The sequence below is a fragment of the Castor canadensis genome, chromosome 11 (genome assembly GCF_047511655.1).
Source record: "Castor canadensis chromosome 11, mCasCan1.hap1v2, whole genome shotgun sequence".
NCBI lineage: Eukaryota > Metazoa > Chordata > Mammalia > Rodentia > Castoridae > Castor > Castor canadensis.
Genome location: NC_133396.1, coordinates 61,342,435 through 61,367,988, shown reverse-complemented (window position 1 = coordinate 61,367,988; position 25,554 = coordinate 61,342,435). Strand labels below are relative to the sequence as shown.

The 25,554-nt window shown below is 52.8% G+C and overlaps 3 protein-coding genes and 1 non-coding gene across 21 annotated transcripts in view; 1 reads left to right on the top strand and 3 right to left on the bottom strand.

The window, feature by feature from the left end:
- Positions 1 to 808: 808 nt before the first annotated feature.
- Positions 809 to 915, bottom strand: LOC141414269 (U6 spliceosomal RNA). The gene has a single exon (XR_012439331.1). It is a non-coding gene; the product is annotated as a U6 spliceosomal RNA (small nuclear RNA).
- On the top strand, positions 818 to 11,172 carry Chrne (cholinergic receptor nicotinic epsilon subunit). 3 transcript variants are annotated; one of them, XM_020161282.2, is made up of 12 exons: positions 818 to 6,157; positions 6,760 to 6,902; positions 7,021 to 7,065; positions 7,182 to 7,291; positions 7,435 to 7,590; positions 8,058 to 8,158; positions 8,527 to 8,727; positions 8,808 to 8,922; positions 10,269 to 10,383; positions 10,468 to 10,654; positions 10,741 to 10,847; positions 10,954 to 11,172. In XM_020161282.2, the coding sequence occupies exons 1-12, from the start codon at positions 6,046 to 6,048 to the stop codon at positions 11,107 to 11,109; spliced, it is 1,548 nt and encodes a 515-aa protein (XP_020016871.2). In that variant the 5' UTR covers positions 818 to 6,045; the 3' UTR covers positions 11,110 to 11,172. The 3 variants fall into 3 exon arrangements, with proteins under 3 accessions (XP_020016871.2, XP_073903183.1, XP_073903182.1); XM_074047082.1 differs by having other exon boundaries at positions 818 to 6,367; XM_074047081.1 differs by having other exon boundaries at positions 818 to 6,532.
- Positions 6,005 to 10,221, bottom strand: C11H17orf107 (chromosome 11 C17orf107 homolog). The gene is made up of 4 exons (XM_020161281.2): positions 9,988 to 10,221; positions 9,656 to 9,865; positions 9,267 to 9,545; positions 6,005 to 9,184 (listed from the first exon to the last, which is right to left on the bottom strand). Exons 1-4 carry the CDS (start codon positions 10,051 to 10,053, stop codon positions 9,086 to 9,088), a joined length of 654 nt encoding a protein of 217 aa, XP_020016870.1. The 5' UTR covers positions 10,054 to 10,221; the 3' UTR covers positions 6,005 to 9,085.
- A 506-nt stretch (positions 11,173 to 11,678) lies between the features above and the next one.
- Mink1 (misshapen like kinase 1) overlaps positions 11,679 to 25,554 on the bottom strand; it is a 50,380-nt gene continuing 36,504 nt past the window's right edge. For 2 of the 16 annotated variants that reach the window (XM_074047080.1, XM_074047072.1), the window contains 29 exons: positions 25,039 to 25,129; positions 24,498 to 24,628; positions 23,786 to 23,840; positions 23,557 to 23,635; positions 23,136 to 23,311; positions 22,608 to 22,677; positions 21,858 to 22,068; positions 20,162 to 20,278; positions 19,629 to 19,715; positions 19,177 to 19,422; positions 18,798 to 18,971; positions 18,208 to 18,468; positions 17,617 to 17,702; positions 17,336 to 17,482; positions 17,083 to 17,201; positions 16,783 to 16,871; positions 16,541 to 16,564; positions 16,243 to 16,406; positions 15,773 to 15,878; positions 15,554 to 15,691; positions 15,257 to 15,365; positions 14,497 to 14,664; positions 14,246 to 14,389; positions 13,877 to 14,011; positions 13,597 to 13,697; positions 13,365 to 13,514; positions 13,120 to 13,279; positions 12,885 to 13,024; positions 11,679 to 12,520 (listed from right to left, as the gene is read on the bottom strand). In XM_074047080.1, coding sequence (XP_073903181.1) covers positions 12,437 to 12,520; positions 12,885 to 13,024; positions 13,120 to 13,279; positions 13,365 to 13,514; positions 13,597 to 13,697; positions 13,877 to 14,011; positions 14,246 to 14,389; positions 14,497 to 14,664; positions 15,257 to 15,365; positions 15,554 to 15,691; positions 15,773 to 15,878; positions 16,243 to 16,406; positions 16,541 to 16,564; positions 16,783 to 16,871; positions 17,083 to 17,201; positions 17,336 to 17,482; positions 17,617 to 17,702; positions 18,208 to 18,468; positions 18,798 to 18,971; positions 19,177 to 19,422; positions 19,629 to 19,715; positions 20,162 to 20,278; positions 21,858 to 22,068; positions 22,608 to 22,677; positions 23,136 to 23,311; positions 23,557 to 23,635; positions 23,786 to 23,840; positions 24,498 to 24,628; positions 25,039 to 25,129 — 3,762 coding nt within the window. In that variant the 3' untranslated portion in view covers positions 11,679 to 12,436. Of the gene's footprint in view, positions 12,521 to 12,884; positions 13,025 to 13,119; positions 13,280 to 13,364; positions 13,515 to 13,596; positions 13,698 to 13,876; positions 14,012 to 14,245; positions 14,390 to 14,496; positions 14,665 to 15,256; positions 15,366 to 15,553; positions 15,692 to 15,772; positions 15,879 to 16,242; positions 16,407 to 16,540; positions 16,565 to 16,782; positions 16,872 to 17,082; positions 17,202 to 17,335; positions 17,483 to 17,616; positions 17,703 to 18,207; positions 18,469 to 18,797; positions 18,972 to 19,176; positions 19,423 to 19,628; positions 19,716 to 20,161; positions 20,279 to 21,857; positions 22,069 to 22,607; positions 22,678 to 23,135; positions 23,312 to 23,556; positions 23,636 to 23,785; positions 23,841 to 24,497; positions 24,629 to 25,038; positions 25,130 to 25,554 lie in introns of those variants that run through there. The other 14 variants (XM_074047066.1, XM_074047069.1, XM_074047067.1 and 11 more) reach the window with 14 other exon arrangements.

Below are 25,554 nucleotides of genomic sequence, written 5' to 3'. Positions count from 1 at the left end.
GTTTAAACAATATGACTTACTTTTTAGCTAAAAACAGTAAAAAATTGAGTAATTTATTGGAGAAATAAAAAGATATAGAGAAATACAAAAATTAGTTCCATGAGTCCTGACAAACATATACACCCATGTAACTACCTCTCCTACCACAAATTCCCTGGTGCTGCTTCCCAGTCTAGACCTCCCAAGCTAGTTGCCATCATTGATCTGTCCTTTTCTTCCTTCCTTCTTTCTTTGTTTCTTTCTGTCTTTCCTTCTCTCTCTCTCTCTCTCTCTGTTTTCTTTCTTGAGATAGGGCTCACTATGTAGCCCAGGCTAGCCTGGTTCTTGCAATCCTCCTGCCTCAGTTTCCCAAGTGCTGGGATTTCAGGTGGGAGCCACCACAACCTCAATGAACTGATTTTTATCATCGATCAGCTTTGCCATAAATGGAATCATGTGGTGTTTACTCCTTTGATCAGGCTGCTTTCCTTAGCATAATGCTTTGGATATTCATTTTTGTTGTTTATAGTTTGTGTAGTATTATGCAGTTGTTTTTGTGTGTTTGGTTGTTTGTGGAGTGGGGATTAAACCAAAGTATTGCACCTGCTAGGCAAGCTTTCTACTGATCAGCCCCAGCCCCAACTCCAGCTCTCAGTGTTCCTTTTCTTTTCTTTTTTTTAATTTCCTTTATTCATATGTGCATACAATGACTGGATCATTACTCCCCCCTTCCCCCTGCCCTCTTCCTTTCCCCCCACCCCCTCCCTCTCGCCCCCACCCCCGTGCTTCCAAGCAGATACCATTTTGCCCTTATCTCTATTTTTGTTAAAAAAATATGGAATGCTTCACAAATTTGCATGTTATCCTTGCACAGGGGCTGTGCTAATCTTCTCTGTATCATTCCAATTTTAGTGTGTGTGCTGTCAAAGCAAGCACTGTCAGTGTTTCTTTTCATTGCCGAGTAATATTCAGATGTAGGGTCTATGACAGCATATCAGTAATCCTGTTGATGAGTATTTGGGTTATTTCTACTTGGGGTACTATCGGTAAAGCTGCTGTGAATATTTGTGGGCAAATCTTTTGTAGGCACATATTCTCCTTTTCCTTGAATAACTATCTGGAAATGGAATTCCTAGGTCATGGGGAAAATGCACACTTAACATTACAGGAAACTGTCAGCTCTCCAAAGTGGTAGTCCACTTTTCATTTCTATTTCCTCTTCTTTCGGTGATACTGGAGTTTGAACTCAGGGCCTCATGCTTGCTTGGCAGGTGATCTACCACCTGAGTCACTTTGCCAGACTTTTTTTGTGTTGAGTATTTTCAAGATGGGATCTCTTGAACTATTTGTCCAGGCTGGCCTCCTGAATAAGTCAGATTATAGGCATGAACCACTGGCACCCAGTTCCATTTACTTTTTAAAAAAGTGATTTTTTTCACTTTGGCTATGAAGAGTATAGATATTAAATATTGCTGATAAGAGTATTAATGTGAATAGGAAGAGTATTCCTCATACACACATCCTTTTATCTCACACACACACAAAATCTCCCCCTGCTTTTTTTTTGTCTCCAAGATGGAGTTTGACAATATAGCCCAGGCTGGCTTCAAACTCCAATTCCTCCTGCCTCAGCCTCCTGAACCCCAAGCACACGTGGTTCACGTATTATTTGTGGTACTGCTGTTTGAACTCAAAGGTTGCTGGGTAGGCATTCTACCACCTGAGCTATGCTTCCAGCCACATATTACCTACATATTGTCAGGAGGATTTTTCTAGGTATTGTGTCATGGGATCTGATGGTATTTTTTTTTTTAATCCTAATTTTCTTTTCCAGCAGTGATGGGGAGTGAACCCGGGACCTTATGTATGCTAGGCAAGCACCCTGCCACTGAGCTATACCCAAGTCCTAGAAGTCTAAGATTTTTAAACCAAGAAAAGGCAGATTTATTGGGAAGATGCTAAGGTACCTCATTCAACAAAAGGAAGTGTTGGGCAACTGGCCTGTTGGAAGAGACTAGAAGGACTGGGCCTTAGGAATTTCCGGGCCCAGGGGCTGGAATGTTGAAGGCCCTTTCTTGTCTCTACCTGTCTTTGTGTATCAGCAGTACTTTGTCTCCTCCACATAAAGGAGAGGAATGAACACAGCTGCCTGGTGCATCTAAGTTTCCTGTCTGTGGCAGCAGAGAGAGACAGCTGCCTTCCAAAGTTTCTGCTTCACAGAATTCCCAGGGAAGAACTTGGCCTTGTCAGGAAACCAAACAACTCTGGCCAGGGAGTGGGGTCACTAAGTGGTCAGTAGAGCTCCCGGTAGAAGGTAGGGTGCTGGGAGATAAAGGACTCATGGTCATTTGTCCACTGCATAGTCCTCAAGCATCTGTATTGAGAGGCTCTGGATGAAGAGCCTTGAACACAGCCAGCCAGCAAGCCTCAGGCATCATCTTGGGTCCAGTGAAGGAAGTGTGGAGCAATTAGTGTACACTGGACACTGCTTTGGCTTGGTCAAACCTATCTCTCCTATTCACAAAAGAAAGAGCAGCAATGCTTATGCTGGGTGCAGAGGGGGCCCTCGTCAGACCGGCTGGGGGATATTTCTACTTCCTGGGCCCTGAAGTGTCAGTCATGTCACTAAGAGCAGCTGCAGTTGTTCCAAGTTGCCAGCCAAGAGCAGTTGGTGAAAGGAGTGGCTTCCTGTTCAGCTAAGATCTCTGGGTCTAGCTTATAAGTCAAGGCGGCTCCAGAAACAAAATGGTCAGACAGTCCACTAAGGTTCTGTGGAATTTTCATTATACAAATACAAATGCCAGCCGGGCTCACAGGCCTGTGCCTGACTCCCCTATCTGAGTGCGGTGTCTCAGATGCTCAGGTTATCATTGACTCTGCTCCCAAGAGTAGCAGGAGTGGATTCGGGAGTGAGGTCAGCCAGTGGAAAGAGGCCTCTAGGAGACTCCTCCGGGTAAAGGAGTCCGGATGTATTGACTCTGGAGGAGCTGTGGGATCCACTGGTCTGAACAAGACCTTCACCCACAAGTCCTAGCCCCAGCCAGGAACTCTACAACAAAGTGCTCTTTTGTCCAATGTGACCTACGTCTGGGACCATCCGCATGTCTAGGGATCACTGGATGTGGTAGCACATGCCTATAATCCTAGCATTTGGGGAGGCTGAGGCAGGAGGATTAGAGTTCAAGACTAGCCTGAGCTAAATAGTGAGTCTCTATCTCAAACAAAACACAACAAAAAAAGCCATGTGTCTAGGGATCAAGGGATAAGAATTTCTACTCACTGTCTCTGCACCCCCAAACAACTCTCTTATATCCAGGCTGGTGGTCCAAGAGTAGTTTTGCCTACTATTTTGTGTTATATGATGTGAGGTGTGTGTGATGTGCTGTTTATACAGGATGTGATTATGACGGAGAAGTTTAGGATTTAGCCCATCATTTGGAGAGTCGCTTGGGGAGGTTGTACTTAAACTAAATGACACTAGACTCTGGGTTGAGTTCTTTTTATTTGTTTGTTGGGTGGTACTGGGACTTGAACTCAGGGCTTCAGCTTGCTAGGCAGGTGCTCTACCACTTGAGCCACTCCAAGTGGTAGAGTTTTTTTTTTTTTTGAAGGGCTCCTGCCACAATTACTTTTGGAAGCAAGACTTCAAGTTTCAGTTCTACTGGGGACAATAGAGTGAAGTTTTGGTTGTAGGAGTGAAAATGGATCAGGACAGGACAGGATGTTTGGGGAAATAAATATGTAGGAAGCAGGCCGGGTTGGTAATGGGTAGAAGGCACCAAACCTGTGGCCAATTGTAGAGCCTGCCACAACCTCTCCCTTGGCAAATGGGATAATTCATTCATTCCTTCCTTCTTTCTCTTTCCTTCCTTCCTTTTTTCTTTTTCAATTGGCTTTTTGAGATAAGGTCTGCCTTCATATTTACAACCCTAAAACTTGTGATCCTCCTGCCTGTGTGCTAATGGGACAATCTTAGGCTTAAGACCCTTTGGTGTCTATATCCCTGGCCATGATGCCATTCCACAGGTGGTGATGGTAGCAAAGGCTGAACTGACTGCAGAGAGAAGCCAAGAAGTCAATTTAGGGTGCCAACCATGGTGAATGATGCAGAAGTTGTGAGAAGGCAGAAACTTCACAGGAGCTGGGCACTCGTAATCCTAGCTACTTAGGAGGCTGAGATCTGGGGAACTGCAGTTAGAGGCCAGCCTGTGCAAACAGTTCAAAAGACCCCCATTTCCAAAATAAACAGAGCCAAATGGACTGGAGGTGTGGCTAAAACGGTAGAGTGCCTGCTTTACAAGCAGGAAGTCCTGTGTTCAAACCGCAGTTCCACCAAAACAAACAAACAAATACAAACCACCAAAAACTGTACAGGAGAAAGGGGATGCACAGAGTAAAGCATAAGGCAAGCTGGTCAGTAGAGTAGCACAGTGCAGACAGAGCAGCAGACAGGAGAGGCAGGGGCCTGGCCTGCTCTCATCACTGCCCTGAACTTGAACAGTGGTCCAGTGCAGCGTGTTCTAGTCCCTGTGGAAGCTCACAGGAACCCATAGGAGCTCTCACTGTGCTTAAGACAGATCTGAGTCACACTCCCAAGAGCTTCCATTGCTCCTGGGTTTTACTCTCTTCACAGTTGTAGTGTCGCTGTCTGTCCGTAGGTCTGCCCGTTAGCTGATAAGTCCTTGAGACATGTCTTGTTTTGTTGCAATAATCATAGCTTGTGGGGTTTTGAGGGGAACCTTGCAGTTGCCTATTAATGTTGAATAAATATTTGCATTTATCACAACTACTCTTGGTCGAGGCCCTCACCTAGAAGCCATGGAATAGCAGCAGCACAGATCCAACGTCAATCCACATGCCAGGAGTGAGCAGGGTCCTGCACATTCTTTCCGGGGGTCTGCAGTAGGAGCATGGAATGATGGGCAGTTAGCAGTGGAAGCCGAGGCTTCAAGGATGTTTGGGAAATGGACACAAGGATACATGGACACCCTGGACTTTGATGTCCTCACTTGTCACATGGAGGCAGCTATGAGAGACCTCACAAGTAGAGGAAGGAGACCCAGAAATGGACAGGAGTTTTGTGAAGTGTAAAATGAAGAGGTGTACATGATAGATAAAAGTTGATTCAAGAGTCTCATGCATTATTGCCAATCTATTTGTGTTACCTTGGACCTTGATCTTAAGAGTCCTCTTTCTCAAATTCAGGACAATAGTAATTGCTTTGCTGGATTGGGGTGAGGAAGTGAGGTGTAGGGCATAAGAAGTGCTTATTCCTGCACTTCCTACCCCAAGAAATACCTGGATAGCTTTTGTTTTGGTGGGACTGGGGTTTGAACAAGTACTTTGCGCTTACAAAGCAGGTGCTCTGCTCCTTGAGGCACACCTCTAATCCATTTTGCTCTGGTTATTTTGGAGATGGGATCTCAAGAACTGTTTGCCTGGGCTGGCCTCAAACCCCTACGCTCCTGATCTCAGCCTCCCAAGTAGCTAGAATTACAGATATGAACCACCAGCACCTGGCTTGGAAGCTTTTTAAAAATATGGATGCCTGGCATCCATCTCTGCCATCTTCCTAAGTCACTTTTCTTTGGGGATAGAGCTTTGGGGTCTGCATTTTAAATTAGCACCCCAGGTGACTGGAGTTCAAGACTTTAAGAAACAATGAACAAGCTTAGCATGGTGGCTGGTGGCACACATCTGTAATCTCAGTACTTGGAGTTAAGGCAATGACACCTTGTCTCAAAAAAAAGAAAAAAAAGTGTGTATTTGGGGGACTGGTGTTGGGAAGACAGTACTATCATCGGTGACCACAAGGTGGCAGCAGCAAGAGGCAAGGAGAAAGGAATCTGGCTCACATTCCAAAGGGGATGGGGGTGGGCAGGCCAGGGGATCCGGTTGTCAGAGGAGTTGGGCCTTGTATTTCCTCATGGTTTTGCCAGGTGGAGTGTGTTATTGCAGACTAATCTCTTGTGACCACCTGTCTTATGACCAGGTCTTTGTGGAGACTGTTTTTGCCAAACTCTGCTGGCAGACGCTGCATTAGTGGACCTTGGCCGGTTGTGGGGGATGATAGCTGTGTTCCATGTGGATGGATATGGGAGACAAAGAGTGTGCATGTTCCCAGATGTGTTCATCAGGCAGAGTGACCTCCATAGGGCAGCTTACTCAAAGGACAACAGTGCGTATTGGAAGCAAGATTCCCATTCCCTGCTGCAGGATATTAAAGGCCTGCTCCTCTCCTAAGAGATCAGCTCTGCGGCTGGGGCACTGGCTGAAGACCAGGCAAAGGATGCTGGGATTGGGTGGGGCAGAGAACACAGGATAGGGCAGCTGCCTCTGGAAGCAGCCAAAATGACCCCAGCTGCAGCAGTGGTGGATGAAGGATTAGGTGACAGTCCCCTAACCTAGCCCGGAACTAACACCCTCCTCCCCCTCACACATGCACCTTAGCCTGCCACCCTCCAAGCCTGCCAAAGCTCAGAATAACCCGGAGAACCAGACAGCAGGATGGCAGGGACTCTGCTTGGTGCCCTGCTTCTCTCTTGGCTCCTCGGTGGGGATGGGTCAAGGGAGGCAAATGAACACAGATAGCTAACACAGATAGCTGACACGAAGGGTAAAGAGGTGGATTGAGACGCAATGGTTGGTCTCCAGGTGCAATATTGTTGGTTCAGAAGACAGACATAGAAAGCTACTCAGGGGGGTCTGTGCAGAGGGGCAGAGAGAGAAGTCCTCTGGCCTCTTCATGTCCACTGACCCTTCCTTCCCGACCCATGGCAGGCAGAGGTAAGGGCAACAATGAGGAGCTGAGACTTTACCACCACCTCTTCGACAACTATGACCCTGAATCCCGGCCTGTGAGGGAGCCTGAGGACACTGTCACCATCACCCTTAAGGTCACCCTGACTAACCTCATCTCACTGGTAAGATGCCCCCGTCCTGAGCCTGAAGTCCCATGTCTGGCCCCGAGTGTTGGGCTGCATCCTTATGCTCACTTCTGGCCTTGAATCCCACTTCTGTCACTCGGGCTCCCAAATGCAGAACGAGAAGGAGGAGACTCTGACTACCAACGTCTGGATTGGAATTGTGAGTCAAATTTAGGGAGCACTTGAGGTCTTCCTCAGTGGACCCCTCTCCCAAACTCCCCGGAAGCAGCAGATGGGAGAGAGAGGGCACAAGTCCTTCTGTTCCCCTTCTCTCAGGATTGGCACGATTACCGACTCAACTACAGCAAGGACGACTTTGGGGGCATAGAAACCCTGCGGGTCCCTTCTGAACTCGTCTGGCTGCCAGAGATAGTGCTGGAGAACAAGTGAGGACGGGTCGGGACGCCAGGCTGCAGGGAAGCCTGCTTGAGGTGGCTTGGGTGGACCTGGTCGGGGCGCGGAAAGGGGGCAGGGTGTGCTTGGACCGAGGTGTGGACCTGTGAAAAGCTCGGTTTCCCCGAGCCCACAGTATTGACGGCCAGTTCGGCATAGCCTACGAGTGCAACGTGCTGGTCTCCGCCGGAGGCTACGTGACCTGGTTGCCCCCGGCCATCTACCGGAGCACCTGCGCCATGGAGGTCACCTACTTTCCCTTCGACTGGCAGAACTGCTCCCTTATTTTCCGGTGGGAAGAGTTGCTCAGAAGCTTGAGGACTGTGAGAAGGGCCTGGAGCAGGGGGTGGGGAGCCAGTCCCTGTGGCGGGACTTGGCTGGAGGTGGGGCCAGCCTCAAGAATGGGGTGGGCCACTGGAGCCCGTTGGAAGTAGAGGTGGAGCCAGGCCTGGTGGCAGCCATCTGTCATTCCAGTCTGAAGTTCCGACCTGTAGTCCCAGCTGGGGGAGTGGAGGGGGGGTGGGGGTGGAATAAATCACTTAAGTCCAGGAGTTCAAGCGCAGCCTGGGCAACATGGTGAGAATCTGTCTCAAAACAAGGACAAAAACAAAGTAGGGGTGGAAACAGAGGCGTGCAGGCGGGTCCTGAACAAAGGAGTGGAGTCTTACTACTTGGCTAGATCCAAGCTTCTAGGGTGAGACCTGAGCAGGGGCCCAGGTTCGAGTTTCTGGGGTGGGGCTCCTGGCCCTGATTCCACAGCTCTCAGACCTACAATGCTGAAGAGGTGGAGTTCATCTTTGCGGTAGATGACAATGGCGAGACCATCAATAAGATCGAAATCGACACTGAGGCCTTTACTGGTGAAGCTCTCTCTTGCTCCGACCCCCCCCCCAAAAAAAAGCCGTTCTAGACGAGGTCCAAATTAGGGGACTTTCAGAGTGGGCCTGCCCCAGACCACGAATACCAAGGATTAAACTTCTCTTCTGAAATAACTCGATTGTCACACTAGTCCTGTCTACTTGATTGTGGTTTTTTTCATATCCTCACCAGGAATGCCCTTTTTTGCCCGTGCTTCCCCCACTCCTGTCCCCATCCAAGCAGTCCATCCTGACCCAGGCAGCTACATTCTCCTCCGCCTGGAGTTAGAGGTTCCCCTGATCAAGTGTGTAGCCAGCGCTCAGGGTGCTTGGCCTCCAAGAGCAGGCTGACTGTGCCTCTTGTTTTGCAGAGAACGGCGAGTGGGCCATCGACTTCTGTCCTGGGGTGATCCGCCGCTACCACAGAGGCCCCGCTGACAGCCAGGAGGAAACTGATGTCATGTACATGCTCATCATCCGCCGCAAGCCGCTCTTCTACGTCATTAACATCATCGTGCCTTGCGTGCTTATTTCTGGCCTAGTGCTGCTCGCCTACTTCCTGCCGGCGCAGGGTAAAAGGAGTGGCCCCAACCCTAAACCCTGAGCTAGCCCCCCGCGGTCCGGGCCAGGTCTCACTGGGTGCTCCCTCCAGCCGGCGGCCAGAAATGCACCGTCTCTATCAACGTCCTGCTCGCCCAGACCGTTTTCTTGTTCCTGATTGCCCAGAAAATTCCAGAGACGTCTCTGAGCGTGCCTCTGCTAGGCAGGTAACCGCAGAGTGAGTCCTGACATTGCCCACGCCGAGGTGGGGCTAATGGGGGAGGGGCAGACTGGGATGGGGGCGGAGCCAAAGGGCGGCCATGGGTAAGGGCGCGGCCCAAACCAAGCGGCTCTAGGAGGAGCTTTGGCTGTCTCATTCCCTCCTGGGCTTTATTTGGACTCGGGGTGGGGCTGGGCCAATGATGATGTTTCTGGTCCCCCGTCTTCCTCACTGCTGCTGGACGCCACCTTGAGGTCTCCTGAGTATTTCTGTTGAGAGAATAGTCCGGCTCAATGTCTCCCAAGCGCCGCCACCTCTGGCCTCCTCCCTACCCTCCTATCCCGAACTCACCAGTTCCCCGGGGATTGCAAGGCCCAGCTGGCGTCGCCATTGTTGCAGGAATGCGGCGGATTCCAGCAGACCACGTCCACACAGGCACAGGCACGCCCCCTGGACCAGGAGCCGGGCGCTGGCGCCCGCTGTAGCCTTAGCTTGCCAAGCCCCCTGCCCGGCAGCCAGGGCTACCCGGGTCAGCGCTCCACCCGGATCCCCGGCGTGTGGGGTTAGACCCGGGCCTCTGTCGCTACCCTTTAGTCGCCGCACCTCCTGCTGCAGCCATAGAGCTGAGATCTGCATTAGGGACACAGGCACACATGAGGGTGCGAGGTCCCTGCTATCTCTGCCCTTGTCCCCTCCCCATTTTCTCGTTAACCCCTCCCCAGAGCCCCCTACCGCCATACCTCTAATAAGGTGGCACCGAAGCTCATAATGCTGGCCGCGGCTTCTTTTAGCACCAGCCTTAGGGTGGGCTTCGGGGAGGGCGGATGCTCGGGTTCTGGTGGCTCCTGCGGCTCCAGGGCCTTCAGCTGTCTGAACCTCTGCTCTAGATATTCATGGGCCGCGGCCACAGCAAGTTCCAGGGAAGAGAGAAGCGGGGGCTGGAGGGCCACCTGGAAAAGAAGAGTTGTGGAGTCGTCGAGTCACAGGGCAAGGGTCACAGCTGGGGGCACTGGAGACCTCTCCAGAGGGTCTTCAAATGCTGTCCTTGGGTGGGCCGTCTTCGTAGCCTCACCTCGGTGGAGCTGTGGAAGTGGTAGACCCATAGCAGGGTGTCCAGGCTGCTGGGCGTCCCTTTCATGACTGCGGCAGATGTTAGGAGGGACAGAAGGGCCGGGGAGCCTCCGGCCTCGCTGAGGGGAGCAGCTAGGGGGCGTAACTCCACCCCTTGCGGAGAGGTGTGTTTGTGAGGTCAGAGGACTACATTAGCGTGTTCTTCGACTGGGAGGGAGTGGAGAGGTGGTGACGTCAGAGAAATCGGGATGCTGTGACGTCAGTGCATTCCGGATTCCTCAGGTATCTTATTTTCGTCATGGTGGTTGCTACTCTCATTGTCATGAATTGCGTCATTGTGCTCAACGTGTCTTTGCGGACGCCCACAACTCATGCCACATCCCCGCGGCTGCGCCACGTGAGAGCCGCGGAGTGGGGCGGGAATGCGGGGAGCGCGGGGTTGGGAGGAGGAGCTTCGAGCTGATCCCCGCCCCCGCGCTAGGTTTTATTGGAGTTACTGCCGCGCCTGCTGGGTTCAGGCCAGCTCCCGGACGCGCCCCGGGCCACCTCGCCGCCAAGGCGGGCGTCGTCTGTGGGCTTACTGCTCCGCGCAGAGGAGCTGATCCTGAAAAAGCCGCGGAGCGAGCTGGTGTTTGAGGGGCAACGGCACCGGCACGGGACCTGGACCGGTGAGAAGTGCCCCGGGCGGGCCAAGAGGGGCACCTGCAATAGGGGAAGCTCTTAATGACCCAGGCCTAGTGTGCTCTCTACCTAGCTGCCCTCTGCCAGAGTCTGGGCGCTGCAGCCCCTGAGATACGTTGCTGTGTGGATGCTGTGAACTTTGTGGCCGAGAGCACGAGAGACCAGGAGGCCACCGGCGAGGTAGGTTAGGAGCCAAAGGGAGGGTGGGCGCTATGGAGCCCCTCTCTCCACTGCCTCCTGCGCTCCTAGCTCTCGTTAGAACTCAGCTTCACTGTCCCTTCCCTAGGAGGTGTCCGACTGGGTGCGCATGGGGAAGGCTCTTGACAACATCTGTTTCTGGGCTGCTCTGGTCCTCTTCAGCGTCGGTTCCAGCCTCATCTTCCTGGGGGGTTACTTCAACCGAGTGCCGGACCTCCCCTACCCGCCGTGTATCCAGCCTTGAACCTGTGTTCACTTCAGTTTCCTCACTCACCTCCAGAAGGAAATAGATTTTGAAAAAAAACAAGCTGCTGTCTACTGTATAATCCCTTCCCTCTGTTGACAGTACTCTCCTTTGTGAACTTCCAAAGAGGAACTGCACATATCCATGTGCCTAGGTCTGGCCCCTGACCAGGGTCAGCAAAAGTAGAGAATGAATTGTTTGGGCAGGCCCTCCGTGCCAACCCAGACAGCAAGGCTTGTCTTTAGTTCATCCTTGTGGACCTCCTGCCAGCCCCAGTGATTCTCTACCCTTATGGGTTTCTAAGTGGCTTTTATACACTTAGAAACGTCAGGAAACCTGTTTGCAGGACCTGTGCTTCTCTGGGCGGGAACCAAATATCCTCCATGAAGGTCACCCACAAGTTGACCCTCTCTCCATCACATCTAGAGACAGACAGACACACACACACACACACACACACACAACCCCCCCCCCCCACTCCCTTCTGTCCCAACTCTGCAGGCTCTCTCTGCTGGGATCGAGGATAATTAGAGAAAACGATAATTAGAGAAAACAATAGGGGCCTGAAATGGTGGGAGCTGGTTGAACTGTCTTTATTAACAAACGGGATATCCAAGGCCACTACATTGAGGAGGGGCAGAGAAAGGAGGAGAAGGGCTACTTACTGCTCACACTATATACAGATGCAAGCATGGGAGTGTGGAGGGCAAGAGCTCCCTGCTACTTCCCTCCACAGGGGAGAGGCTAGAAGAGATGGGGACTGGAAAGGGAGGAATGTTTTGGTTGGCGGGGGTCCCCCCTCCATTCCCTGGGGCTTGGGGGGAGAGGAATCATTAAAGTGCTTTCAGAAAAATGAGGAAATGGTCCCTGCCCCTGGAGTGGCTGGTGACCCCCTAGAACCTAAGGCCCAGTGACCCCCCCCCAGAGTCTGGTACATTCAAGGGGGGAGCCGGCTCCCCTGACGTGCAAATAAAGGGGTCCAGGGCCCTGCCCAGTCAGCAGCAATGGGGTAAAGGGTCCAACCCCAAGCACTCTCCTCTTAAGTGGAGAAAGGGGGAGGAGCGAGGCCCACTCAATTTCTGGTAAGGGGAAGCTGTATCCCTCCCCAGAAGATGGGGACAGGCACAGTTTTGGGGACAGAACATGGGGAAAAGGATGGTCACGTGATCACAAAAGCATCAGGGATCAGAAGTCACGTTCCCAGCAGGCTCCAGTGAATCAAACCAGTAAAAGCAAAAGCCCAGGGAGGGGAAATAGGGGCAGCCTGGGAAGTCTGGCTGTGGAGGCAGAGCTGGGTCCATGTAGGGCAACCCCAGCCCAGGGCCCATCACCAGTTCATGATGCAGTTACGGTTGAGAGTCATGAAGTAAACTTGGCTGCTGCCCCCGGAGCGGACAGAGGCAAAAAACACCTGTGTGGGGGTAGGAGAAGCTGTCATCAAAGGTGGGATATGGGGTTTGAGTTTTAATTGAAAGGGAAAGAGGAAGTCAGAGAAACTATACAATGAGACTCAGGGTGCCTCCCCCAGCCCCAGTGAAAGGCAGAGGTATGCTACCAGATGCCTGAGTGTAGGCAGCTGGAGGGATCTCAGAACCCAAGGGAAGGAAGGGTGGAGGTTGTGACTGCACACTATGCTACTGTGCTTCTGGAGGGGTCACTTTCAGGAAGACACCAGAACCATCCCCTCCCCCCAGATTTCTACCCAGGGCTCAGGGTTGTGGGAGCCACTCCAGCCCAGGGATTTGGGCTCTTTTGGCAGAGAAAGAGACTCCCACCTTGTCATTTCGCTCACACAGGAACTTTAGCCTCTGGGCTCGTTTGTGCATGAAGACCCCATCCAGATGGCCTGTCTCCACAGAGCGGATTTCAATGGCTTTCTCACCCCAGCCCATTATCTGGTTGGAGCAGATGTAGGCTATGGGGAGATTATGGTAGAGGGGCAGTGAGTAGACTGCACTCCTGGGCAACCCAAGGAGCAATCAGCCCCTACTTGGGCAGCCCATCACTCACCCACAGAGGTGGGCATCTCTCCCCACTGTAGCACCACATCCTTAATGATCCGCCCATATGTGTTGACATAGACACCCTCGTCTTCATAGCACAGCAGCATCTCCATGCCATCAGTGTTGGGGAGGAAGATGATAGCATGGGGCGTGATCTGGCTCTGGATCTGGGGAAAAGAAGGTAGGCTGGGGTCCTCATGTCTGGTACCCTGACTGGTGGTCCTACTCTCCCCAAAGCCCCACCAAGCTCACATGCACTGGGATGTAAATATCGTAGCTGTTCCCCGAGTCCACATCCACAGCATGGAAGCCGGCACTGGAGCCATAGATGACCTTGAGGCGCTGTCCTTCCTCTACTGTCAGGTCCACCAACAGAGGGCGGTGAGGGAGGTCAGCAAAGGACTGTGGAGGACAGAAGGGCTCAGAGGGGGCAGGCAGAGAAGCAGGACCTTGGAGTGGTGTTGGGGGCTGATGCTGGGATTACCTTGAAAGCCATGAATTTGTGGTAGGGTTTGGGGGCCCAGGCATATACCTCCACGGAATTCTTCAGGGCAATGACAAGGAACTTAATACGCTCATATTTTACTGAGGATAGGAAAGAAGAAGGATGCAGGGACTTCACTTTTTAAGCTCTGGGCACCTTCTGCCCTAGGTCTGTCACCACACCTCCCCAACCCCAGGCCCGAGTATTGGGCTTCAAGCTTTTCCAGCATTTAGCCCAGGTCCCCAGTTTTTCCATGGCCACTCTCTTGTGACATCCTTACCAACACGGTAGTGCCCGCAGCCCTCCATGTCTCCCACGGTGGTCCACCCTTGCTTCTTCTCCACCTCTGGATCATTGTGCAGAATCTTGTTCCGAAGCCAGGACAGGTAATATACCCGCAGTTTGTTCCTTTTCCCTGAGGGACGGACACACATACATACACACACACACACACACACACACACACACTCCCGTCCTCATCGAAGGCCCAGCTGCCACCTCCCCACCATCCTGTCTGCATACCACAAGGGATGAGAAAGTGTGACCCCACTTTCTGGCTCCTGGACCAAGGCTGCCCTCCTCCCAGGCTGAAGGTGGTAACGGAGCCAAGAGCTGAGTCCCCCCCACCCCCAGTACCCCACACACATACCTGAGATGGTGATGAGCAAGTTGAGCCCTTCCAGCACATCCATTTGCTGGAAACGTCGCCGCCCAATGAGTCCATACACCTTGCCTTGCCCGCTTCGGTCCAGCAACATCAGCCCATTCTCTGTGCCCACTAGCAGGTTGACCCCTGCAACAGGAGCACTTGGGCACGTCAGAGGCAGAGGTGGGCCCTCCACTGACCAGGAGCACAGGAGCTGTGACAGATCCCTTTCAACTTGCCCACTCCCAGCTTACCCCAAAGGGCTGCACAGAGGATCTCCGAGTTGAATCGCTTCTTGTACTTCCGAATCTCAGGAGTTTCACTGTGAGCCCGGGTGTTGGTGGGATTCACATTGACCACAGAGCCCTTCCTCACATCATATTGCAGCTGATCAAGCCGACCACCTTCTCCACCCACCAGGGCTGCCAGGAGGAACAGGAGGGAGGGTGGGTTGCAGCCCTCTCAGCCTCAGCCATCCTTTTTTGTTTGTTTGTTTGTTTTTAAACTCAGGGCTTTGCACTTACAAAGCAGGTGCTCTACCACTTGAGCCATACCTCCAATCTATTTTGTTCTGACTAGTTTTGGAGATAGGGTCTTGTGAACTATTTGCCCATGTTGACTTTGAACCATGACCCTCCCAATTTCAGCCTCCCAAGGAGCTAGGATTACAGGCATGACCCAGCAGTGCCCAGCCCTCTCAGCTGTCTTTTTACCCCTGTTCCCCTACATCTGGTCTTGGTGCCTCCTAATATCCAGAAGGGAAGGGAAAGACAGACAACAGAGTGCCCTGGCTCAAGTCTTGGCTTCCTCACTTATCAGTTTTAAACTTTTGCTCAATTCCCTTACCCACTGAGCATTTGCCCCCTCTGTTTGTTTAGTGTCTCAGAATTCCTCCCTTGTACCTGTGTCAAGAGGGCCTTTGTGCTTTGTAAAGCTATGTACTCAGAGGCAACTGTGCTCCCCTCCAGGCCATCCCTGGACTCCTGCCTCATGGCAGGTCTGTCCTGTCCTCACCTGTGATGGGGATGGTATCTCCACTGCCTCCAGGCTGGTAGATCCCTAGATCCACAAACATGGTGAATGAGCTCTTGCCAGTGGCCTTTACCAGTCCACGAGACTGATACTGTGGGAGCAGGGAACAACAGTCAGGCAAATAATGACCCCAGACCATGGCCCTACCCCTCCATTGTTCCCAGATTCCCACTGAGCTCACAGGGCCCTGTCCATCTACCACAATGCCCCAGCAAGCCCAGCACTCCTGCCCACTCTTAGGTGTCTTCTCACCCTGTGGACCTGCTCCAGTTCACTTACATCACTGCCTGCATCCTTTAAGGGGGAACTCTGGCCTTTGCTGTTCTCGGTGGGCGAGTGACTGGGCTGGACCACATCTGGCAGGTTTGTGTAGCCATTGCTGTCAGCATGCAGCAAGCTTCGCTCCTCTTCAGGAGTCTGCAGAACAGAGGGAAGGGTCGGCATGGGAGCCATGGAAGGACACCACAGGCATGGGCATGGGCAGGAAGGCCTACTCACCCTCTGAACTACCATAGTGCCACCCCCATATGGGGGCTGGGTCCCAGCCATCTCCTCAACGTCGTGAACCACCATGGTGCTGACACTGTCTGTGTCTCCATCGCTGCTGTGAGAGAAAGGGGGTGAGGGGTCCTCCAGATCCTGCCTGCCACATAGATGCCACAGGAAGCAGATGATAGGCAGAGACTTGGGCTTTCAGTCTCTTTGAAATGCAGTCTTCTCTGCCCTAAGGTGAGGTATTCCCTGCTTGGCACTCAGGGTACACTGGTGTAGAGGCAGGGGGACCCCTGAAAGGATCCCCCACAACTAACAGAACTATGGACAGGCAGAAGCCAGTACTTTACCCCATTCGCTAGAGAATGGGAACCACTTTCCCTCAGATCTGTCACAGCCTGTTCTCCCCTCTGCCAGCAGCTTTCCTCTCCTTGTTCTCCCATGTGGGAGGCCTCTGCCCCTAGGGCACCCCTTACCGGCCACCAGGGGTGTCTCTGCTGCCCTCTGGTGGTTCACCATCACCTTCTTCCTCATCTTCTTCACTACTTTCCACCTCCTCACTGGATGATGAATAGTCCATGGCCTTCTTAGGAGGCCGGGGTGCCTCATCCAGGGTCCGCTCTTTCAGCAACACAAAATCCTGCAGGGGAAGACAGGTGGGAGGAGAGGCATGAGGGGAGCCAGAGGGGCTCAGGTGGAGGTGGTACAAAGAACACCAGTGGGGATCCGATCAGGAAATAGGAGAGGGCTCCCATAGCAGCCCCTCTCACTAACCTCACCAATCGCTCGCTTATAGCTCTGGGAGGGGCCGCAGGGGAGGAAAGGCAGCCAGGAGGAAAAAGCGTGAGAAAGGTTAGTAATGCGCTGTGCAGTCATGATCCCCACAATCCTCTCGTGCATTACTGAAGGTCCCATCCCTGACACCCAGTGCTTGATGGGCTCTGGAGGTTCTACATCTTGCCCTTAATCCCCCCCACCCAGATAAGGCAGGGCCATGCCACCACCAGATGACTCACTGCGGGCCTGCCTGGCCGGGAGCGGTGGTCATCAGGCTTGGCTTTGTTCCCAGGGGAGAGCACTGGGGAGCTGTCTAGCTTGGTAGAGGCTGGACATGACAAGGTGGGAGAAGGGAAGTCATTGACACCTGGATGGGGTGGCCTCAAACCCGTACCCTGGCTGGTTCTGTGGCCCTGAGCCCAGAAATCAGCACCATGTTCCATGACCACCGAGGTCCTCCTTGCCCCTGTGGTATTCTGGCCCATCTTGATCAAGAGCTGGTCAAGCCCAGAGCAGGATACTGGACCTGGCTCACCTACCTCCCACCCGGTTCCGGTTTCGCTCCAGTGAGCCAGCCTGGGGGAGGTGCCCATGAGAGGCCGGGAGGATGCTGTCTGAGCGCTCCCAGCTAGGGTCGCTCCTCCTGAGGTCAGGATTACTGTGAAGGGGCAGAGTTCAGGTCAGGGAAGCACACTCTGGTCCATGGGGTCGAGTTGCACTGCAGAGGGACCATCACCAGGGAAGCAGGTGGCAGAAGTGAGAGGTGACAGTGAGTGGGGACAACTCCATTACCTAGAGGCGTTGGGTGGGCCAGGGGGCTGATCAGGGGGCCCTGGAGGCTTGGGGGTGCCCCGCTCTGCCCGCCTCTGCAGATAGATTTGCCAGGCGGAGTTGCTGCGAGGTCTGTGGAGGGAGCACAGGATGCGGGGAGGGGGGGCGCTGGGCGGTGGGGGAAGTGCAGGGTGGGCTGAGCTGATTGGGTTGGGGCCTGCCCACCCCCAAGTGGGTAACTTGATAAAGTACCCTATACCCCGCACTCCCTAGGCTACCACTCAACCCCACTGAAGTATTACCTGGCACGGACAGCCTGAGCTGGTCGGGACCCTCCGGCCCCACTGGTGTTAAGGGCAGTGGCAATAGACGAGGTCCTCTGAGGCACCTGAGGAGAGGAGAGAGCAGCAGTGCAGTCTGTTTCAGATCTGGGTGGGCATGTCCCAGACATTCAGCCTCCGTTGCCACCCTGGGAGATGCCTTTCCTAGTGTTCATGGATAAGCAAACTGAAGTTCAGGGAAGTTACTGAATATGCCCCAGGTTATGAAGCTTGGAAATGGCAAAGCTGGGATTCTCACCCAGAAAGGCTGCTGCATAGTGCTCTGAAAACCCTGAGAATTTCCTATTCTGACACTCACCATCAGGTGATACAGTTCTGTGCCTTCCTACCTACTAGGTGGTTAACCCCCAGTGGCAGTGACCTTCTTTTCCTTCCCTTCCCCCACACTCAACCCTCTATCCACCTTGCCTACCCCTCCATTCTTCCCACCTCTACTATTTCTTTTTTTTTTCCAGGGCTGGGGACCGAACTCAGGGCCTTCCACTTTCCACTGAGCTAAATCCCCAACCCCTATTCTTCTGCCTTTTCTTGGTCCCACAGGGCTGTTCTTACCTTGGGTGGGGCCTCATTATCTGGTCGGACCCAGGCTGGGGGGTTCGGGCTGGGGCCAGGCCCTTCAGAGGTGGGATCTGAATTCTGGCGGATGACAGCTCCCCGGGCACTGGGTGTGGCTGTGGGTGTGGGGACGGTGGGGTCGGAGTCGTGGGAGGCTGGGAAGGCAGCCAAATTTCGGGTAGGCTGGTCCTGCAGGGACTGGGATCGGGGTACAGGTGCTGCATATGGCTTCAGTGGGACCCGGTGTGCCACCAGGCTCTGCAAGGAGAGATCACAGATGGTAGGCTGTATGCTTCATGGCACATCCCCACCTGAAAGTTGGGTTGTGGGCTGAGCAGAGGCATTATTTGCCCCTTCCTCCATCAAAGGATGAAGGGCTCTTAGAGAACAGGTAAGAAGTAAAAACAAACACATGCAGCAGGAAGCATGTGTCTGCCTATGTGGTCTGTGTTCTATGATCCTGCTGAAGACTTGATTGCGTGTATGTACATGGACATATCTGTGCCCGTGTACAGACATGCATGTGTACCTGTACTCTGAGCGAGCCTCCCTGGAGCTGTGTGTTAAGACAGGAGTGGGAGACTCACCTTGTGTGGTCCCTCCTGGGGCTCCACCGGCCTCTGCATAGGAGGAGTTTGGGAAAGTGGTCCTGGGGGACCAGGGGAGGCCTGGGAGATGGGAGGCTCCGGCCCTGTGCTGCTTGGTTTGGTCTTGGCCAAGGGAGAGTTCTGCTGCTTGTTCATCCTTGTTCTCTCTTCCACCTGTGATGCGAAGGAGGGGATCAAGCAGGCCAGATCTTGACTCCTTTGTCTTGAAATTTAGGTCCCACCCACAGCCTGTGTCAGCTGCTCCTTTCCCCTTCTCAGTGCCTACTACTATGGCACAACTGCTTCTCACATCTTCCCAGGCCTCAGGCAGTGGGGCTGGCAGAATGGAGTCTTAGGAAGCAAAGCAGGCAGTGAGTACCTCTCGGGCCCAGGCTGGTTTGTCGGCGGGATTAATACCCCGACCATAATGATACAGGGGTTTCCTATCCCCAGGAAGGAGTTGCTGCTGCTGCTGCTGCTGTTGCTTCTGAAGTTGCTGTTGTTGTTGCTGCTGCTGCTGCTGCTGCTGCTGCTGCAGGGACTTGAGGTAGGCATGCTCCTGCTGCAGCTGCCTCTGGAGTCGCTCTGACTGCCGCTGCTCCTCTAGCTGCTTCCGCTTGTATTCCTGGGTCCAAGGGTAGGGAGAGAGGGTTCAGCAGGGTGTGGCCTGAGAGTTAGAGCAGGCATGCCCTTTCTTTCCTCCAACTGCCTAGAGAGGAGATGCTTCCCCTGGTGTCTTGGGTGAGTCCCTTCCCCTGAAGTGTTCCCATCCCAGCCAGCAGAGTAGCCCTGGACGGCATCTTCCCAGAGGATGCCGAGGGACCCCATTACCAGCAGTAGGGCCTGTTCCTGGAGCAGCTGTTGCTGAAGGATCTCGAGCTGTCGCTGCTCCTCCTCTAGCCTGTGACGAATATATTCCTGGGGGGCAGGGGTGGGGTGGGGGCACAGGGAAGGGAGAAAGGGGAGGCGGCAGAGGGAAAGCAGCAGCGGCAAAGGGATCAGCAGGGTGAGAATGAAGGGAAGGCAGGGGAAGATGAGCCCGGGGGGGCAACGAGGCACAGATGGGATTAAGAGGGCAGAGGGGATGAGGAGGAAGCAGGTGGGTACCATGAGAAAAGGTGCCAGGGAAAGGAGTCAGGGATGGGTAGAGAGATGGGGAATGAAGGCACAGAGACAGGAGGAGGGCAGGGAGCCAGGGTGGGGGTTCAAGGGTGGGAGAAAACAGAGAGAAAGAGTGAAGCTAGAAAAGATAGGCGGAATCTAGGGGTCAGGGAGCAAAGGGGGAGGCAGGCAGCAGGAGCAGGAGGAGGGTGGACAGGGAGAACGAAGAGGCGGGTGTGTGCAGTGTGCACTGGTGCCAGTACCTGCTCCCGCTCAGCCTGCCGCCGCTCCTCCTCTCGCCGCAGAGCCTGCATGTCCTCCAGCCGCCGCTGCTGCTCCTTTTCCTGTAGCTTCCTCTGCTCCCGCTCCCGCCGCTGTTGCTGTGGGTCGGGGGGCGGGGTGGGGGTAAGGTGGTCTTAAGAACTACCAGATACTAATACAGCAGAGCCCTGGAAGGGGGGACCCATCCATGGACAATGGGGACAGGTATGCTTACTAGGGATGGTGGAAAGAGAATGATTTCACTATGTTTCTGCAAATACACCTATCCCTACACCAGTGCCAGGTACCACAGCCCACAATGGCTTGGCTTGGGGAAATTGGCTTGTTTGGAGTAGCTGTGGGCATGGGGTTAGAGAAGCTGAGAGTTGGTTGCTGCCCTTGGAGTGGGCTAAATCTGATGACACCTTCCTCTACCCATTTCCCCACCAAACAACAAACAAAACCAAGGGTCAACAACAACAAACTCCCATCTGCTCTGGGCCTCTCAAATCAACCTTTGACTCAAGTGGGTTTTAGAGACAGCCTTTGGTCACCAGAAGGCACCAGGTGGCCATGAACAGAAAAGCAACCTTTGGATTTTAAGGAACCACACTGACAAATCAGTGGCCTAGGTTGCACATACTTTCACAGACCAGAGTCTGCCTCTAAAACAAAACAAAACAAAAAACCAACAAGAAATAAAAACAAATTCAGTCCTGGGGCCATTAAAGGAATTTGTGCTTATTTCTGTGATGAAGACACTAGCCAGCCTTCAGCAGACACCTCATTAAACCAGTCTTTGTCACTTGCTACCTAACACTATTAAAAGAAAACTGAAAAAGGCTGTTTTGTAGCAGGCTTTCTTGCAAACTAGTTTTGTTCCACAAAGACAGAGGCAAGCTTCGGGAATAGCAGATGGTGTGTGGATGCTGTGGCCCATAGTTTCCTATTTAGAAAAATTTTTAGGTGTTTTGTTTGTTCATTTGTTGTGCAGTACTGGAGTTTGAACTCAGGGTCTCACACTTGTTAGGCAGGTGGTCTACCATTTGAGCCACTTTGCCAGCCCATTTGGAAAAAACTTTAAAGTCTATCTATGAACACTGAAATCAATCTTTCTTTCCTTTTCTTATATTTTTATTTATTTAATTTTTTACTCTTATTTCTTTCATGAAAAATATCATTCATGCCAGGGGTGGTGGCTCAAGCCTGTAATCCGAGCTACTCAGAAGGCAGAGCGATCCAGGCCTGCCTGGGCAAAAAGTTTGCAAGACCCTATCTCAACCAATAGTTGGGCATGTACGCCTGTCACCTCAGCTAAGCAGAAAGCATAAATAGGATCACAGTCCAGGCTGGCCCAGACAAAAAAATTGAGACCCTATCTCAAAAATAATCACAGCAAAAAGGGCTGTGGTTCACGTAATAAAATGCTTGCCTGGCAAGCACATACCCCTTAGGTCAACCACCAGTTCTGCCAAAGAACTAAAACCAAACACATTCATTTAAAGCTTTCTTTTTTTTTTTTAAGGCAGGGTCTTGCTATGTGGCCCAGGCTGCTTTAGAACTTGTGACCCTTCTGAAAGAAGCAGAAGTTTGAGAGATGAGGGTTTGGCAAGGCCCGGCTCACTTTCTACTCTCCCTGCTGCTCTAGTGGAACCAGGGATGAACCCAGGGCAGGGCAGCAGCACAGGGCAGCCCCACCTCTTCCACGCGCCGCCGCTCTTCTTTCTGCTCCTCTATGCGGCGTTGCCGCTGGTGTAGCAGGTGTTTGATGTGCGCCTCTGGGTCTCGCTGTTGTTGCTGCTGCAGCTGTTGCTGTTGCTTTAAAGCCTCAGAGTTGCTCTTATTCTCCTGTTGGAGCCGAAGGAATTCTCGGCGTAGTGTGGACTCCCCAGGCACATTCATGATGGAGCTGGGTCAGGGAGGCACAAAGGAGCATTGGGGTCAGAACCTGCTGGTCCCTCATCCCTGGGTAGCCCACCTGAGTGGATGCTTTACTGGACCAGTCTACTGCCTCTGATCACTCTCAGAGGACTAGTATATTTTTTCCTTCCTTCCTTCCCTTCCACTCCCCTCCCTTCCTTTTTTACTTCCTTGACAGGATCTTGCTACATAGCTCAATCTGGCTTCAAACTTGCAATGTTCCTACCTCCGCCTCTCTAGTGATGGAATTACAGGCATGGACCACCATGGCCACCTTCTGTCCAGTCTTTGGTCTTATCTTCATCTGATATCCCAGCCTGTACCCTCTTCAGCCCTGAATCATCCTCTTCTCATCTCTGGCTCATTCAATCATTCCACTTTTTGGCACTCAGGGATTCAGATTATATGGGCCTCTACCTCTCTGTGTCACAACCCCCAGACTGAGAATCCCCAAAGCCAAGGATCACTGTTGTCCCTTCAGGCAACACACAATGGTCCCCAATTCCCACCTCCACCTGCTGAGCTTACCTTGGCTCTCCTTCCTCTCCATGGCTGTCATCTTCTTCTTCACTGCCACTGTACTCATATTCTGTCTCCTCTGCAGGGGGAGATCACTACTGTTTCTTCACTTAGTGTCCCAGACCCCACCCTGGTATAGGAAAACCTTAGATGGGGTGACCAATGTGGTCTGTCTGGGTGGCGGGGCATGAGGGTGGTTCACCTCCCTGAAGCTGCAGGGAGAGGAGGTCTCAGGTTTGAGCCTAGACAGAGATGGGCCAGATTCCACAGGAGGCAGGGTGGGCCATGTGTGCATGCATTCACACATGCATATGCTTGTTTGAGGGACATGAAAGAGCCATCCTCATTTAGAAGGTTGACTCAGATCAGGTGGCAAAAACCCTCTGTTGCTGGACATTTGGGAAAGAGATCTCTTTGGACAGGGAGATCTAGTGCCTAAGAGGGGAGCACAAAGGGGAGCCCACGGGAGTCTGGGCTGGAGAAGAGACTGGGTGGATCCATCTCTTAAGACCCTCTGCCTCCTATCTGCCCACTGACCTTTCTCACCCCGCTTCTTCCGGGACCGATCAATGTGGTCCTTGAGCTGGATGCGGACCTGCCGCTCCGTGGGCTGGTCTCGGATGAAGGGAAACTTGAGTAGCTGCTCTGTTGGTGGGCGGCTCAGGTAAGTCTTGATGAGACATGTGTCAATGAAGTCAATGAACTTCTTAGACCTGGAAGTAGTGGGGGCTTACACTGGGAGGGCCCCTTTGGAAGGGGAAGGTGCAAGAGGAAGAGCGGGAGCCATTCATTCCCAAACCACCTTGACTTTCCTTCTGGCCTCTCCATATCTTAACCCTACTTGCCCCCATACCTCTTCTATGGTGCCCATCGAAGCCTGAACACACAGGGTTATTAGGTCTGGGGTGTCCCTGCCCAAAGACCTTTCTTTTCAGATCCCAACCCCTCAGAGACCTACCATTTCTTGGACTTGAGCCTTGGTGGTGGGTTCCGAGGGATGAGGAAGAGGGCTCGCATGGGATGCATGTCACAGAGAGCTGGGACACAGAAGAGATACCACTGATCCCCTTCATCATACTGAGCCCTAAAGATCCCTCTTCAACGTGACTTCCCAGGATTGCCTCCTCCCTTAAGAGTCACTTCTGGGGGCCCTCCTCTCTTCTACCCAGGGAAGACTCAGCACTTACGGGGAGCTCCCTCTGCCATTTCGATGGCTGTGATTCCTAGAGACCAAATGTCACTCTAAGAAGGGGAGAAAAGAAGGGGACAGGTGAATATTCCTGGCAATTATGCCTAGTAACCTCTTTCTCTACCATCCCTGGCCTCTTCTCCTTAGGATCGCTTCTTGAGGCCTCTATCCTCCAAATTAGCTCAACTTCCTCTCCATACTTTCCTTCCACAAAATGTTTCTCTTTCTCTGCTTTCTTTCCCCCTACTCTGTGGCACAGGGTTCGAATTCAGGGTCTCAAGCTTGCTACACAGGCACTCTTAATGCTTGACCACTCCAACAGCCTCTTTTTTGTGATGGGTTTTTTGATAGGGTCTCACGAATTATTTGCCTGGGGCTGGCTTCAAATTTCAATCCTCCTGATCTCTGCCTCCTGAGTAGCTAGGATTACAGGTATAAGCCAACAGCACCTGGCTCAGTTTCTGTTTTTGAGACAGGGTTTCACTATGTAGTTCAAGCTGGCCTAGAATTCGAGATCCTGTTGCCTCAGCCTTCTGAATGCTGGGATTACAGACAGGAAGGCAGGCACCACCATACCTGGTGCTTGCCATAAAATGTTTGTCTCCTTACTGCTAATATGCCATCACATCTTCATTTTGTTCCCCATCCTGTTCATGCCCCCAGACTTTCTGCCCCAGGTAGCCCCAAGTTCCCACCTTCCCACTTCATACCCTGTAATCATAGGTGGCATCAGGGTTCTCATCACAGGCAATGACTTCTGGGGCCATCCAGTATGGGGTTCCAATGAAAGTGTTCCGCCTGCCCACAGTGCGGTCCAGCTGAGCACTCACCCCAAAATCCACTGTGAAGCATGAGGGAGGGGTCAGCAAGAGAAGCCCTATCTAGTCCCTTGCTTTATGCCCCAGCATGAACGTACGTGCCCCTACCCAGACATCTCAGCACCCTCTTCCATCCCATCAACACCCTGAATACCCTGACCCAGTCTTTTTGTGTCTTGGAGACTAAGGGACAGCATCCCTGGCAACAGGGTCATGATATTCCATCTTCTTCTGAGGGATGTGCAGCACCTGGACCCTAACAGTAGCAGGTAAGAAGTTTCTTTGGGGGGCTGTAGGGGATTGGCATTCCAGGGCAGGAGATTGGGGGAGGGAGCAGGCTTCCCCAGAAGGCAGCTTGATCCAAGCCACTAGAGCAAAAAGGGGATCCCATTCTCTGTCCTGGAGATGAAGACCTCAGAAGGAACCAGCGCACCTAGCTTGACCTCAGCATTCTCTGTCAGCAGCACATTCTGCCCCTTGATGTCTCGATGGATCACCTTGTGGGCATGAAGATGGGCCAGACCCTAAGACAGCAGAGTGGGGAAAATCAGTCATGGTGTTGGGAGGGGAGGTTGGGAAAGAGTGAGGAGGTGGAGGGGGGTTGAGAGAAGAAGCAGCTCTCAGTCTATACAGAGCTAGGCTGAAGGTGTAGCCCAAGTACAGGCTGAACTGCCCTTGGGGAGGGGGAGAGCTTCCTCAAAGTAGTGGTCCCCATGAGGCCCCAGAAGCTGCAAGGGTGTAAGAGGAGACGTGGTAGAGCCTGGAAATGGGGGCTTGTCTCTCCCAGCAGCCTCAGAGTTCCCAAGGCTTGGATCCTGTCTCCACCCCCATCCACATCAGGCCAGCTGCTCCTTCCTGAGGACAGCTATGTCTCCCCAGTGTAGGGTCAATGCCCATGGGGTATCTTCAGCCAGGGTGGCAATGAAGTGGGGAGGGGACAAGAAGAGGG

Coding starts and splice junctions, on each gene's coding strand:
- Chrne (XM_020161282.2), top strand. CDS start 6,046: ATGATAGCTGTGTTCCATGTGGATGGATATGGGAGACAAAGAGTGTGC. Junction 8,159..8,526: donor CGACACTGAGGCCTTTACTG/GTGAAGCTCTCT, acceptor CTTGTTTTGCAG/AGAACGGCGAGTGGGCCATC. Junction 8,728..8,807: donor CTACTTCCTGCCGGCGCAGG/GTAAAAGGAGTG, acceptor TGCTCCCTCCAG/CCGGCGGCCAGAAATGCACC.
- C11H17orf107 (XM_020161281.2), bottom strand. CDS start 10,053: ATGAAAGGGACGCCCAGCAGCCTGGACACCCTGCTATGGGTCTACCAC. Junction 9,866..9,987: donor ACTTCCACAGCTCCACCGAG/GTGAGGCTACGA, acceptor CTTCTTTTCCAG/GTGGCCCTCCAGCCCCCGCT. Junction 9,185..9,266: donor TTGCAATCCCCGGGGAACTG/GTGAGTTCGGGA, acceptor TTCTCTCAACAG/AAATACTCAGGAGACCTCAA.